We start from the raw sequence: 14271 nt of genomic DNA, 5'->3' as shown, positions 1-14271 counted from the left end.
GAATAAGCAGAAATCAGTTACATCAGAAGATGAGTCCGGGACTAATGTTTAAAGGCCCTAGGTAATATGTAAAATAGGTAATATATAGACTGGAACTCTTGCTATCATCTGGTTATCTCTAAATGTATATTTATGAGGAAGAGCTAGATCTTCATAAACTCACTGATGATTTCACTCAGTACCCCTGAAGCAATGTCTGGAGGCAGAGGTAAGACTGGAAATTCCATGGCAGAAGTACATTTAGCAAAATGTTATTAGCTTTCAGAAGAATATTTCTTTCCCCTTTAGCAGGATAGCCATGCTTTTATCTGTAATACAGTCAAGATGTTAACATGCCCGACAAAGAAGTTTTGCTATGTATTTCCCATTTTTAAATTCCTTTAAAATTCCTTTCAAGAACCAAGAAACATAGTTAATAGATTTACAGCAGACCTAAGTATTACGTAGAAAATATAAATGAATTAGGGCTTCAAAATAATTTTATAAGGTCACTTTAACACTGTTTTTATGAAAGAAAAGGCTATTTTATACACTAGAATATTTCTGCAACGTGTAAGAGACAAAGTGTTTAAAATGTCTTTTTGAAAATAAAGCCTTTGTATGCTGAATATTTCCTTCTTTAAAATGAAAATGAGACTTGATTTTTTTCTTTTCATATAGCATATGCAAGTCTATATTTTAGGAGAAAACAAGTGAAAAAAGATTTTATTTTTTTATGGTACATATATCCCTCCAAGAGACTTTATTTTACTTTTCTAAAGACTTGTTAGTTACATTTCACCACCTCACTGGTTTAGTTCCAAAGGAATAGGTTGAGTAATGTCAAAGTAGGATCTGAAGTAATGGAAATAAAAAAATATTGTTTGTGGTCTGTACTAAAAGAGCAGAGCTACTTTGCTCTAGTGTTCTTTTCGTTATGAAATTTGATAGAAAACTAAACATTTGTTTCCTGCATACAGTATTATAAAAATATTATGTAACAATATAAGCATATAGTAACAAAATATTTTTCATGTAACATGTAGTAACAATGGTGAGAAAAAATAGAGAAGTTTAATAATGCAAAATGTGTGGGCATAATTTACAGTTGAAAGTACCTACATGAAAGAGAATGTTTTATTAAAATATGTGAGTCATTTCCCAATTCTATGGACAGCAGCATTAATTTAGGCCTTTTATTTAAAACTGTTTTTCAAACCTTTCTTTCTACCATGTATCTGCCATGTAGGTTAAATTCTGATTCTATAAAATATTTATTTATTTTGTCAAAACCCTACACATTCCCAATACTAGAATTCTTCCTGATATTTAACCAGTAGACAAAGCAAAATTAATATGCTTTTTATTCTAAATATATTTTCTAGGTTTGTTTTTCATTTAACCTTCCTTAAAACATCATTTACTGTACAGCAAATGCAGAGTGCCATTGCTTTAAGTATTTTATTGATTAGAATAAATACTAATTTGTGTTAGAAAAGTAAAGAAGTACGTTCCTTAAGACAGAATGGTTCCTTTAGATTATAATGAAAATTCATTCCATATTCAAATGCTTTCCCTTATGAATATCCTCTTAGAAATACAATACAATTTGCCTTTTCATTTAATTTACTGTAAGTAACTTTGTAGGGATAGTTAAAAACTCTGAATCAATGATGCTGTACACTGTACATAATTTTGTGCACACATAGACACACACAAACTTGTCTCCTTCCTCAATGTTTTTCATATTCCATGTACTCTGTTGTTGGAGCCTTAACTTTTTCTTGGAAGCCCTTTGCAAGTCCAGCTGGAAGAGGTTATGAATCAGATAGGATTATCAGAAATCTTTACAGTTTTACTGTATCTTTGTCTGTCCTTTCTTTCACCTTTCCTTTACTGCGCTATCTTGTCTGTCTGATTCTCACAGGAGACATGGATTACAACTGGTTGGACCATACGTCTTGGCATAGCAGTGAGGCCTCCCCAATGTCTTTGGTGAGACATGTGGAGCCTTACCATTTAGTTTCCTTTATCATTTCACATTTCCTTAGTTTTATTTACACCTTTGCATGTTTTCTTTTTTGTATCCTTTTTTTATCCCACACCTATAGGGGACAGTCAAAGGGGAAAAAGAAAAACTAGTGAGCAGGCAGTTTTGTCGGATTCTAACACCTTATCCGAGAGGCAAAAGAAAATGGTGTGCTTTGGTGGCCACTCTTTGGAAGAGGACTTGGAATGGTCTGAGCCTCAGATAAAAGACTCTGGGGTAGATACGTGTAGTAGCACAACTCTAAACGAGGAGCATAGCCATAGTGAGAAGGTACTGAGATTTTGGAGCCTGCATTTTAACCTGCTCATTTGGTCTTTGTTTGCTCTCTGTCACTCATTAAAATAGTGCATAAAATAAAAGATAGGGTGTTTCTGGAGATATTATAGCATTTCTTAAGGTGCAGAAAAGAAAAACAAATGAAAAGTCTTTGCATGCTTGCAGCTTTTACTGTTTGGCAGCCTAAGAAAAAAAATTGAGAGGCATAAAGGAATGTTGTTCTTATCGTTGCAAAATAGCATATCATGGTATTACTTTAAAGCATAAAGTAATTAATAATAAGGATTCTACCAATTGGCTTATTTGATTTATTATGTTCAAACTCCTGGGGCTGAAATTAAATTAATAGTTTTAAGCCCAGGTGAAAAAGGGAGAAAATTGGGTCTCTCTGCACAGAAAAGTTGTTTTTCTTTTTTCCCTTTCACTGTCATGGTTGTTCATTTGTTTTGTTGCCATGCGATTTTTGTGCAGTATTGTGCAGAATTAAAAGCTTTGCCATCTGCTTTGGTATATTTTATTTTTGCTTTCTGTTTGGTGGAGATTATGATAAATCTTTTTAGAGTTATTAGTCGTAATGGGAGCAGATTTATCTGTGCCTGCTAATTTTGCATGAAATAGAGCATGAAATAGTGTTTTTCTGTGAAAAAGTACTATGATTACACAGAAGAAAATCTTAAAAAATTATTAATTGTGCCAATATACAAGTATAACTGTGCCCATATGTAGTAATGGAATAATAATGTTCACTGTAGCTGTGCTTCACATGTGAAGTAATTATTTCAAGAAAGAAACAGAATGTTTAAATGAAATAATGACTATGCCTTTTAGTGTATGTTGTAATTTTTTAAAATATGACTACTGAGAATGTAAAACACTAAATATGTTTGTCGGTCAGATAAAAATTGACACGTTTGTAATACTGGAAAAAGAAGAAATTTTTTACATCAAATTTTTGGTTTGAGTTAAACTTCTTTTCCAGTATTACTCTTATACTAGACTTATACAGTTGTATAATCACACTCACATGTGATTGTCATTGTGTGTAAATAACTATGTATAGTTGTCCATATCTGTCAAATCAGGATGCAAAGATCATTCTAGATATTCACAAATTGGATTTAGTAAAATAGATAATGTTATTAAATATTAGACATGCATTGTAATGAACTATATGTTCAAATAAGTATTTTGCAGCACATTTTTCTGTCATCCTATTACATTAAATATTGTTGTAATCATAATACTTTCATGGCATTTTAAAAATATATCAGGAAATGAAAAGTATTACTGAAATATTTTTCATTAAAATCCTATTCACTATATTTTCCATTAACACCATATGATAGCATCCAGTAACTTGGCAACCATCCAAAGATGGAGATCGTCTCATTGGTCGGATTTTGTTAAATAAGCGACTAAAAGATGGAAGTGTGCCTAGAGATTCAGGAGCAATGCTTGGATTGAAGGTTGGTAATGAATAACTTTGGAACTAACTACTCTCTCGGTTAAACTAACTACCTTTATAATAAAAATATTCTCATATTATATAGCATATGTATGAAAATATCAATAATGTCTTGTCATTCTCAAAATTTAAAGATAGACGTTTTATATTCAATTACCTAGAGTAGTTTTACTGGGTCCTTGGCAGGCTCAAAAAATTGTATTTTTCTGAAAGACTAGACATGTTTTCACAAGTATTCTGAGAATGTGTTCTTAGCAAAGTACTAATTGCATCCTTGCTAGGCAAGCCAAGTCCTGTCTTCGCTCTTCAGTAGTGAGCATTGCACCATGGTACAATGTCTATTCCCCAAAAGAGAGGAGAAAAGTGAAAAATAAATTATTGCTCTTGAAGACCAGGGGGACATCTGCAAATTAATGATGTTTCAATACAGATCAGAGTCTGCCAATGTAACAGCCTCTTTCTGGATTTTTCTCTCTTCTGATTGTTTGATTTGCCACATTTTAAAAACGCAAACCAGAAAGTTATTTAGTATTTATTGATTTTTATCACGAAATAATGTATTCACCTCTTTTTCCTATATTCACCTCCTTTTCATGATGCAGTGCTCTTTAAAAGTTATGAAGTTATTTCTAGCTCACATCTTGATCTCAATTTTGTGTGATATCGGTATTTGCAGTTCCAGAATTAATAGTACAAGAATGAGAATGAATTATACAGAGTGAAAGAAACAAATATGTATTTGTTTTGATTCCACATCCCTGTTGTGAGAAATTATTAAGAAGTTTTAATTTTCCGTTCTCTATTTAGCACAACTCTCACTTCACTTTGGATATACAGATTAGGCTATAGTCATACCCTATTAATAGGGATTAAATCAGTTAGTATAACATATACTAACATGCTTTGGAAATATTTGAATTTTTTATTTAATTGACAGATATTTTTATTTGAAGTCAGTGGATAAGCCAGTTGGACATCAAATTTCGTGGGGTTTTTTGTCTTAATATCAGAAAATGCAAGAGAAGCGACTAACAGTGCCATTAAGAAACACTTTTTGTTTAAACATTTATGTTAAAATTTCTAAAGTCTTTTTTTGTTTAAACATTTATGTTAAAATTTCTAAAGTCTTGTATTAAGATGAACTCTTCACTGAGATTCATTAATAGTTCAGATTTAAGAGTACACTGCTTTTTAATCTCAATAAACATCTGAAAAGAGTGATTTTCAGAAGTTATTCCTGACCTCAATTTTCAAATATTTACATATTGAAAGAAAGCTAAACTGAATTTAATATTACAAATTTTAAATCACAATGTGAAGACTGTTAAGAAACTTTAAGAATTTGAAAATTATGCAGTTATGACCAATTCTGAAGTGAATCTCCTAATTCTAAGATAAAAAGGTTAAACCTCCTGAAGTTTCCCATAGAGAAATATTCAGAATGACAAGTATTTTCATCTGACTTGCCCAACCAAAGGAATTGTCGTTAATTGAGACGTTTGATGCTTAGTGTGAACGTTGTGAGTTCTGTTATGTTAATATAACTTTTTCCAGTTAAAAAAGTATTGAAGTAAGCAGTCTATTGACCAATACCTTACAGTGTTTTGGGTGGCAATTTGTAATACAATGAAATATTATGCATGTATTTGCTAAAATTTAAAAGCTTTAGCATTCTGTATTTGCATTGTTTTTAAATTGTACTAATTTCCAAAATAGCTATAAAAATAGCCTGTCATAGCCAAAATTCTGTTGTTTTTTCTAAGTGCATCTGCCTTATCTGAGCTACATAAAACCTAAGGAAAAAATTGAATTATTCTTTCTGTTGCCAGAACATTTAAGTAATTTAAAGTAATTTTCATTCTGTGAAAATATTTCCTCTTTGAAACAGGTAGTAGGAGGAAAGATGACTGAATCAGGTCGACTCTGTGCATTTATCACCAAAGTTAAAAAAGGAAGCTTAGCTGATACAGTGGGTCATCTTAGACCAGGTATGTATCTACTACAGATCTATACTGCTGATTTGCTTTTCTGAAGGTGATAACAAGTGAGCAAGTTTAATTAGATGTCAAATTATGTTAAATAGTTCTGATGAAATACTGCACAATTCAACCAGACATTCAGTTACTAGACCATTGTTTTTGTGAAATATGTATATATAGTCTCATGTTGTTTAAAAACTATTTTAAAAATTTTGCTCATGATAATATTCCATTGATATCCTGCTCAGTCATTGTGTGGTGTATATTTTATTTAGAGCAAACCAAGCTATTACAAATGTCTGAACAGAACCAGCTTGACTAGGAAGCTGCTTCTGTCCCAACGTGCAAACCATAGATTGCTAGATTGGAGAATGTTCAAGAAATATTAACTATTATCATAAGAACTATCTGAACCTTAAACTTGTAGAAGTAAATGGATCTTTAAAACAGTAAGTTGATGAGATATGCTGTTCCAAAGATGTGAATTTTCTGAAGAGCCACAGCTGTTGAAGTGAGTCTGAGCTGTATCTTACTCAAAAGGGGTCCTACTGACAATATTATTGTTTCACCGATCTTTACATATATAAAGCATAAACCTTTAATATCCAGGATTTTCCTGCATGAAGGAGTTCAAACTTGTTCTACAACACGGGTTTTCCAATTCAGAAAAATGACAGTAGAATGGCTTAAATTGTCATTGTAAATGCATTCCATAGCAAACTTCCTAAGCATAGCATTATTACTGAAATTTCAGGTGACGAAGTGTTAGAATGGAATGGAAGGCTACTACAAGGAGCCACCTTTGAGGAGGTATATAACATCATTTTAGAATCCAAACCTGAGCCACAAGTGGAGCTTGTAGTTTCAAGACCAATAGGGTAAGTAATTTCATGATTTTTTGGTATTAAATATGATGAAAATATTGCTAAATTTCCCTTTTAGGGCAGAGATATCAAACATTCATAAACACTATAAACAGTAAAACTTTTAGGTAGAATTCAGTAAACCAAAAGCATAGCTAGAATGATAGATCATATCAGTGAGTAAAAAGAGCTGGTGTGAAATCCTGTATTCTCTGAGAGAGTCCCGGGCATTATCTGCTAGGTTCCCTTCTGTGGCTGTTCAGTTGGTGATCCAGCCTACATTGGCTCTTTAACTGTGGTTATACTTGTTGTTGAAATTCTTGACTGCTCATTCTTATTTTTCTATTTCCATTTTTTATAATATATATGTATATAATTGTAGGATCATATTTGGTCTGTGGACTGATGATGAACTCTATTTATTGTGAGTCAGCAATGTAGAATTTTCCACAAAATACAGTATGCTAATGGCATTATCCATATGCTTCAGAAAGTCCTATATCCAAATTTGCATCATCTTTATCTATGGAATCTATTAAATTATTGCTTGTTATCTACTACAGCACATATCTGAATGAATAGCTAGGACTGTGTGGGACTTTTTCATTGGTGCTTTACATTAACTATTTTTCTTATCCTTCAAACCTATCTCTCAATGTCTAAACTTAAATTTTTCTTGCATAGCAATGGTAGCTTTGTTATATTAGACTGTGAATACTTTCCCTTCTTCATCTGTTTTCTTCCAAGTTCCTACACGCTAAGGTCATATCCATCAGTTTTTTACTCCATTGGAAGTTCTATATCTGATCACACCAGGGCTGTGAAGAGGGGAATGTTTATCACTGAATTTGAAGATACTTACAGTTGTTAAGAGTTTTCTTTTCCCCCCCAATATTTATTGTGATGTACATGACACAACTGGACAGGGTGCTAGGTAATTTCGCCTAGACTCCCTTTTCCATGTGAGGTTGGACTAGATGATCTTTCAAGATCACTTCCACCCTGGGCTGGAAGGATTCTATAATTATATTTTAATAAATATATTTATCCCTTTATTTGTACACGATGCACACAATTATCATACCTGTATATACAAAAGCATAGGTAACATAACAACTAAAAATTGAGAAGTACTAAAAAATCTAGAACCCTGTAATATGAGAATGGAATTTCAGTGAAGATAATTTGTTATCGTTTCAGCTATAGTAGGAATTTAGTATGTTTGACACATCAGGAACTTAACATGTAGGGACTTAATTAGGCATGACAATTTTAAACAAATCTGATAATAACAATAACTGTTTTATCTTGTCAGTGATACGAGAGATTATTTCCCACAAACATATGGAATTGCAACCCCTTTAGGGTAAAGCCTGTATCATCTGTCCTATCCTTAAAAACCTTTGCGTAATTTGGAAGTTGTAGGTATAATAGTAATGCTAAGGGACAGACTACGTTATTAGAAGAATATTGTTACAGAAAAAGAGATCTCAAATTCATAGAGGTGTAAATCTTTCATAATATCTCTCAAACAGAAGTTTGTAGGAAAATTTCAAGGAACCTTTCACTTGTGTCTTGAAAATACTCAATTTTTTTAGCTTTTCTGCATTGTGTGAAACCTCCTGCATTCTTTCCTGTGCTTTTATATTTGCTATCTGTTGTTTACCTTCCTTATCATCATGTCTTCTGTTATGTTACCATGTGCTCCACTTGCTGTCACTAGATCAACTCCTCTGTAATTCCTTACACAAAGTGAAGTGGGCTCTCAAGATGCCTTCTTCCACACTAATGGCTTGTCTCGTTAGTCTGAAGAACTGAGAGATCGGTGATCAAGCAGTTGTTCAGTGTATTTGATTCCCAGTGTCTTTTTGCAGTAGGTGTAAAAGAGTGTCAGTGATGAATTCTTTGCACAAATTGGTAAGGTTTTAGAATCTGGTTAGGTGTGTGTAACTATTTGGAGTCTGATATTGACAACTTCAGAAATGTCTTTCATGAGGTTCGAGCTGGTGAACTGGAAAGACTATATTCGCTTCTCAGTTTAGAAGATTTCAGTTCATAATCAAATGGACAATAGAAATTAATACCCTGTGCTTGCCCAACAAAACATAACATCATATGTTTGTGTTCTGCCTGAGGAAATAAAGTTTCAATGTATTTAAAATAATTAAAATTCATATTTGCCAGGTGTCAGAAGAGATATTTATTTCAATTAGAATAATTACTACCCGATTGAAGGATTTCATTTTGCATTGAGATATATCCTATTACTTACAGAGTCTGTTGATGGTCTCATGGCAACACACTAAATCATGCCAGAAGTCTTCAGTTACTGGCAATTAACCTAGCTGAGAACCTGTTGTCACATCCCGATATTCTGAGTACAAAAAAATTTCCAGTAAACGCAATTCTTAGTTCTCTTTATTATAGGCTGAGTGCTATGAAAACTAAAAATGACAAGATAAACTGATAAAAGCAGATAAAATGGAAAACTATTTTACAAAAACACAACAGGACAAAACATTCCATTTTGCCATGCAATTGACCCCTTTTTTCCATCTTAGAATAAAAATTGATGGCCAAGTTGCTATTAGTGTGAGATGGCTGTTCCTTATACACAAGAACTTACATATTTTTTGCTGTCTAATTCTCAGAAATCGTTAATTTGAAGTGCATGTTGTTTTCATGGTTTCTACTATTTTTAATTTGGTAGAAATGGTGCACTGTATTTTAATAATTATGCTATACAATCTGCTTGCAGTGAAATGTATCTTAAAATGCAAGATGTCTAAAACTACTTCTGCTTCTCCTACATCTGTTTATCTCAGTGAGAGTTCCTTGTAAGAAATACCATTCACACTACCATAAAATATTGGGATCTGTATGCTTTAGCAACAGTGTTCAAAGTTTTCAAGCTTATTGTTTCAGCTGTCTATAGAAAACTCATATTCAGTCTCTTCACAATGATATTTATATGTTTTCACAGTTTTATTTTCAAACTCATATGATAGAAATACTTTTTTGAAATTACAAGTTAAGCTAAGGAGTATGTTTCTGATTAAAGTAATAGACAAGTATTGGATCCCTTTATAAATTCTACACATGTCAAATATGCAAACTTAAATCTTTGCTTCTTCAATAGCCCTTGTGAGTTCTGACAAATTTTGTTTACTAAAAACAGAGGTTTATCCTTGTCTGCAGTGGGCCCTTAGAGCAGTTGTCTGCCTTCTGATTTGCTTGAATTATTGGATACTGTGCATCAACTCACTCAATCTGCTTAGTAAAGGTGTTTTTCTAGTGAGTCTGGAAAAATGTATGGAAAAGGTATACTAAAGGTATACTGAAAAAGCTATACTAAAGAAAGTAGATAAGTTTTATTTATATCTCATTGACTCTTTTTTCCATTGTATGAGACAGTAGATAGAGATCACTGAAAGCATTTTTCATTTACCTTTGGGGGGGATTGATCTTGACTGAACATCAAACACTCACTCTCTCCTTTCCCCTCTGCAGAAGGACTCCTCAAAAGGAGGAAATAAGATGGAAAAGAATAGGATAGTGAGAAATAAAACCAAAACTGAACCCACCTTACCCTTACCTCCCTTCTTACCAGGCTCAAATTCACTCCTTTGTTCCTGGTTTTTCTATCTCCTCCTCCAGCAGTGCAGAGGATGGGGAATGGGAGTTGCGTCCCAGTCCTCCTCCCCGTCCTTCTTCCTTGACCTTGGTGTCTGCAGGGATGTTTCTTTCATGGCTTTTTTCCTCACTGTTTTCTCTCACAGCTGCTGCACAGCTGTTTTGCTCTTTCTTAAATATGTTGTCACAGAGGCACAACCGCCATGGCCAAGGAGCCGCTGGGACTGGCTGTGCCTGGCACGGGGCAGCCGCCGCAGCCAGCGCAGGGCACTGGCACCCAGTGCAGCCTGGAAGAAACCAACTGCGCTAAAACACACCACCTGATTTTAAATATTGTTACTGCTGAAGCTCTTCATCTTGCTTGGTTTTGCTCAAGTACCTCTGAAATTATTTATTAATCATATTGATAGTTTTTATTAGCATACAGTAACGTTTGCCCCTCAGAGGAAGAATATGTTCCTTGGCAGGGTGTGGGTGTGGTTGGGTGCTAATTCATTGCTACTGAATGCTTTAAAATTACATGGCTGTGCACACAGTTTAATACAGGTGTTGCAACATGTCCTGTATATGCAAGCAAGCAATTCTGCCAAATGAACTTGTACATTTTATTTAGTAATGGAAAAAGTAAGGTTGCTCAAATTTGGGGTTCAAGGACAGTAAAGAAGGTACTGGGAAAGCCATTATTGGCAGTTGAGTATATTTGAGTGAGGGTCCAGTAATTTTTATTAATGTATAATGCCATCATAAGATTTACTACTCGCAGTTTTACTCTATCATTAACTCTGAGATTATTCTTTCATTTACTGAATTATTTTGTTTGTGACTGTGCAGCCTCTCTCCTGTGTTCACCAAACCAGTTGTTCTGTAGAATTTAATTTGACACTGAAATTATTTATACTGGGATAAGAGATAAATCATCCCAGTGTCTGAAGACAGCTACCAGATCATACACCTTTCCTGAGGCATTCCATGTTGGATTGAGAAGTGTTATAGTGTAACTGAAATTTGAATATGCTTGTTAGATAAAGGATCAGCTTGTCTTAATTTTTTTGCTGATTTCAGGGACATTCCCAGAATACCTGACAGCACACATGCACAGCTGGAGTCCAGTAAGTTTCAATTGTGGGGTAGGAAAATCTTCTCTCTCTTTTATGTAAGCACAAATAGATTGAAAAATGTCATCTGCAGTCAGTATAGCTCTTGTCTCTTTGTCTGTATTTGTCTCAATATGTCATCTTACTGTATTATCTATCTACCTTTGTTTAATAATAAGCTATCAAAAGTCAAGATATTTTGATTTAGGTTTGACAATTGGTTATAAGTTTACACTGACTTTGATTGAAAAGAAAAGCATAATTCCAAGTAATATATAAGAACAATTGTAGCAGTTTGTAATTTCCTATTTTGTTGTTTTGCATTTCAAATGAATCTTAAAAATGGGAAAGAATTATTTCGTGTAGGGAAAAATAACTTGTTCTTTGGCTTAAATCTAAGAAGATGGATTTCAGCCTGAAGTTATTTTTTATCATTGGTTTAGAATTCTATTATGATAAAAACCATGAATAAATGAAGTGGCGTAATCTTGATTGTAATAATATGAAAAACTCATCCAATGACTTTTTACTCATCAGCCAACTCTTAAAATTCATTTTATGTTTTGTGAGATGTGGATTGTCTTTTGTATTTATAAAAATACTTTACTTTTGCTCTATGTTTTATATGTCAAAACTTGTCCTCTGACTCTTTGCAGATCTTGTAGATTTGAAGCAAAATGCACACGAAACATTACATACATCTTAATATTTTTGTAAAAATCTAATTCAAATTTAGTCTGATTATATAAGATAATAAGTCAGAAGACTGACTTCCTTTGACCACAGTAAAGTGTTTATTATTTAGGAATTTTGGGCCTTCAACTTACTGTCATAATTACAGTCAGAAATATCTGAATACACTATTTTCCATTCTACAAATAAAAGCTTTTGATTGCATTTGAGCACTGAAAGACTGAGTATCATTATTTGGTAATTTTAAATAGATTTTAAAAAAGTGATATTTATCACAACTTTATTGTATGTTTGGTCATATTTCTAAAATTTTTATTTAAAGAATGTTGTGAAAAATGCATAACTGCTACTATTTATAAAATATTTTTGTTTAAAATTGCAGGTTCAAGTTCATTCGAATCTCAAAAAATGGACCGACCTTCTATTTCAGTGACTTCTCCTATGAGTCCTGGCATGTTAAGGGATGTTCCACAGTTCTTGTCTGGACAACTTTCAGTATGTAAACATTTAATTGATATTAATGTGCTTTTTGCAGCATATACAACTCTAACTGTAGTACAAGCTACCTCTAACTGAAATTTTTTGTTAAACGAGTTAAATTTTTTTGTTTAATGCTATATATCTTGGTGTAGGTAGGACCACAATGCCATAAGTGTATTCCATTTTATTAGCTTTGAATTGGGTACATACATGTATAATTATCTGGTAAGCTAGACTGATAGAGTCAAATTTTCAGAATGGTCTAATTTTGGCCTCCAGTTATATTTGTACTGTTGAGTGTAAACATTTTTTCAACTATCACACTTACATGTAGATTCAGTAGATTTTATTACCTCTGTGCTTGGACATTAATATTGCTCATTTCTTATGCACTAACTTTCATATATGCCTTCCCCAAGTAACCCTTTGATATTTTACTAATGTTGTATTCTTTGCACCAGTGTTACTCACTTTTGTTCTATACTCTCATTGACAACAAAGTTCATTACATGAATGTTTCCTTTTAAAGGGTAATTTTTTGTTCTAAACTGAAGAAGTTGGGTTTTGTACACCTTTCTGTGTTATTTACAATTACAAAGTGTGATTTTTCAAAAGTGCTCAGTTGTGGTGCAGCTTAAATTGAAAAGGAAAGATAAATGGAATGGAAGCAGTGCAAAACTGCTGTTAAACAAGTTTGGAAATTCTACATTCATTTTACTGCCAAGCCGTATATGTTGAATGTGCCATAAAAATATGCATAAAATCTAAGCAGACTGTTTATAGACCTCACAGAAATATTTTTCTGTCTCTTCAGTGACCTGCGTTGACTCCATTTTGCAGTGCATGAGACATTATTTATTTGCTCATCAGAACAACCAATACATAATTTTTAATTTTCTGTGACTGTTGTACTTAACTATTGAAAGACTCAACCCTTGGAATGAATGGAAAACTAGAAATCTTGACTGTAGAGTACAGAATGCTTTGCACAAAACACAATGACAAGGGAACACAAACATGAATAGTGAAAATAAACAGACCAAGGTTTCTAAAAACCCTTTCAGCTTTAGAAGACAGCAAAAATTGTTGGTAGTGGAGACAGGGAGGAAAGAAATTTCTTTTGTCTAAACTTTGTAAAAGATTATGCTGTCAAAAAGTTTTGGTGCCTAGTTCCCACCAAGAAATTCAAGATCCATAGTTAGCTGCTCAGATGACCAATGCAAACACACTGTGGAACAATGGTCCAAATCTGAACCACACAGAACTGACTTTCTCGCTTTCTTGGTTTCAGATAAAAATCTTCATGAGTTTAAGATTAGGATTTACTAGTAAAATCAGTAAGTCTGTTGATTTAGTGGTTTGATAGGATACTGCAGTATTGAGAAATTTGGAGATATGTTCTAGTTTATAGAGAATAACAGAAATCCCAAGGTTTCGTTTCTCAGAATGGCATATAAATTCAGTGTTTAACTCAAGAAGGCACAATTCCTACTTCTATTTATTTTTGTTTGTTTCAATGTAAAAATGTCTTTACTAATAAGTTTAATTCCATCTAAAGAAACCAAATAAGGTTAAGATACAGTCAAAGATCTTTCTTACATTTGTCCTCTTCGGTACTTCCTTATGAACTGTTTGCCATTACATACAATACTTCCTACTACATATTATCTGTGTTTCCCTCAGAGAGCAGCTGATATCTGAGAACCCACAGATCTAGCTGACTGACACTGAAGTTAGAAATTCTCTGTAACACTAACGT

At 33.1% G+C, this 14271-nt stretch overlaps 1 protein-coding gene across 50 annotated transcripts in view; it reads left to right on the top strand.

The window, feature by feature from the left end:
• The window catches only part of RIMS2 (regulating synaptic membrane exocytosis 2), a 457577-nt gene that overhangs the window by 234292 nt on the left and 209014 nt on the right, over positions 1–14271 (top strand). For 48 of the 50 annotated variants that reach the window (XM_027692407.1, XM_027692403.1, XM_027692405.1 and 45 more), the window contains 6 exons: positions 1907–1974; positions 3652–3771; positions 5659–5758; positions 6504–6627; positions 11308–11354; positions 12415–12527. In XM_027692407.1, the coding sequence (XP_027548208.1) occupies positions 1907–1974; positions 3652–3771; positions 5659–5758; positions 6504–6627; positions 11308–11354; positions 12415–12527 (572 nt within the window). Of the gene's footprint in view, positions 1–1906; positions 1975–2090; positions 2300–3651; positions 3772–5658; positions 5759–6503; positions 6628–11307; positions 11355–12414; positions 12528–14271 lie in introns of those variants that run through there. The other 2 variants (XM_027692441.1, XM_027692437.1) reach the window with 2 other exon arrangements.

Source organism: Neopelma chrysocephalum, unplaced genomic scaffold (assembly GCF_003984885.1).
Source record: "Neopelma chrysocephalum unplaced genomic scaffold, ASM398488v2 Primary Assembly neopelma1_86, whole genome shotgun sequence".
Taxonomy (NCBI): domain Eukaryota; kingdom Metazoa; phylum Chordata; class Aves; order Passeriformes; family Pipridae; genus Neopelma; species Neopelma chrysocephalum.
This window is presented reverse-complemented; position numbering and strand designations above follow the sequence as displayed.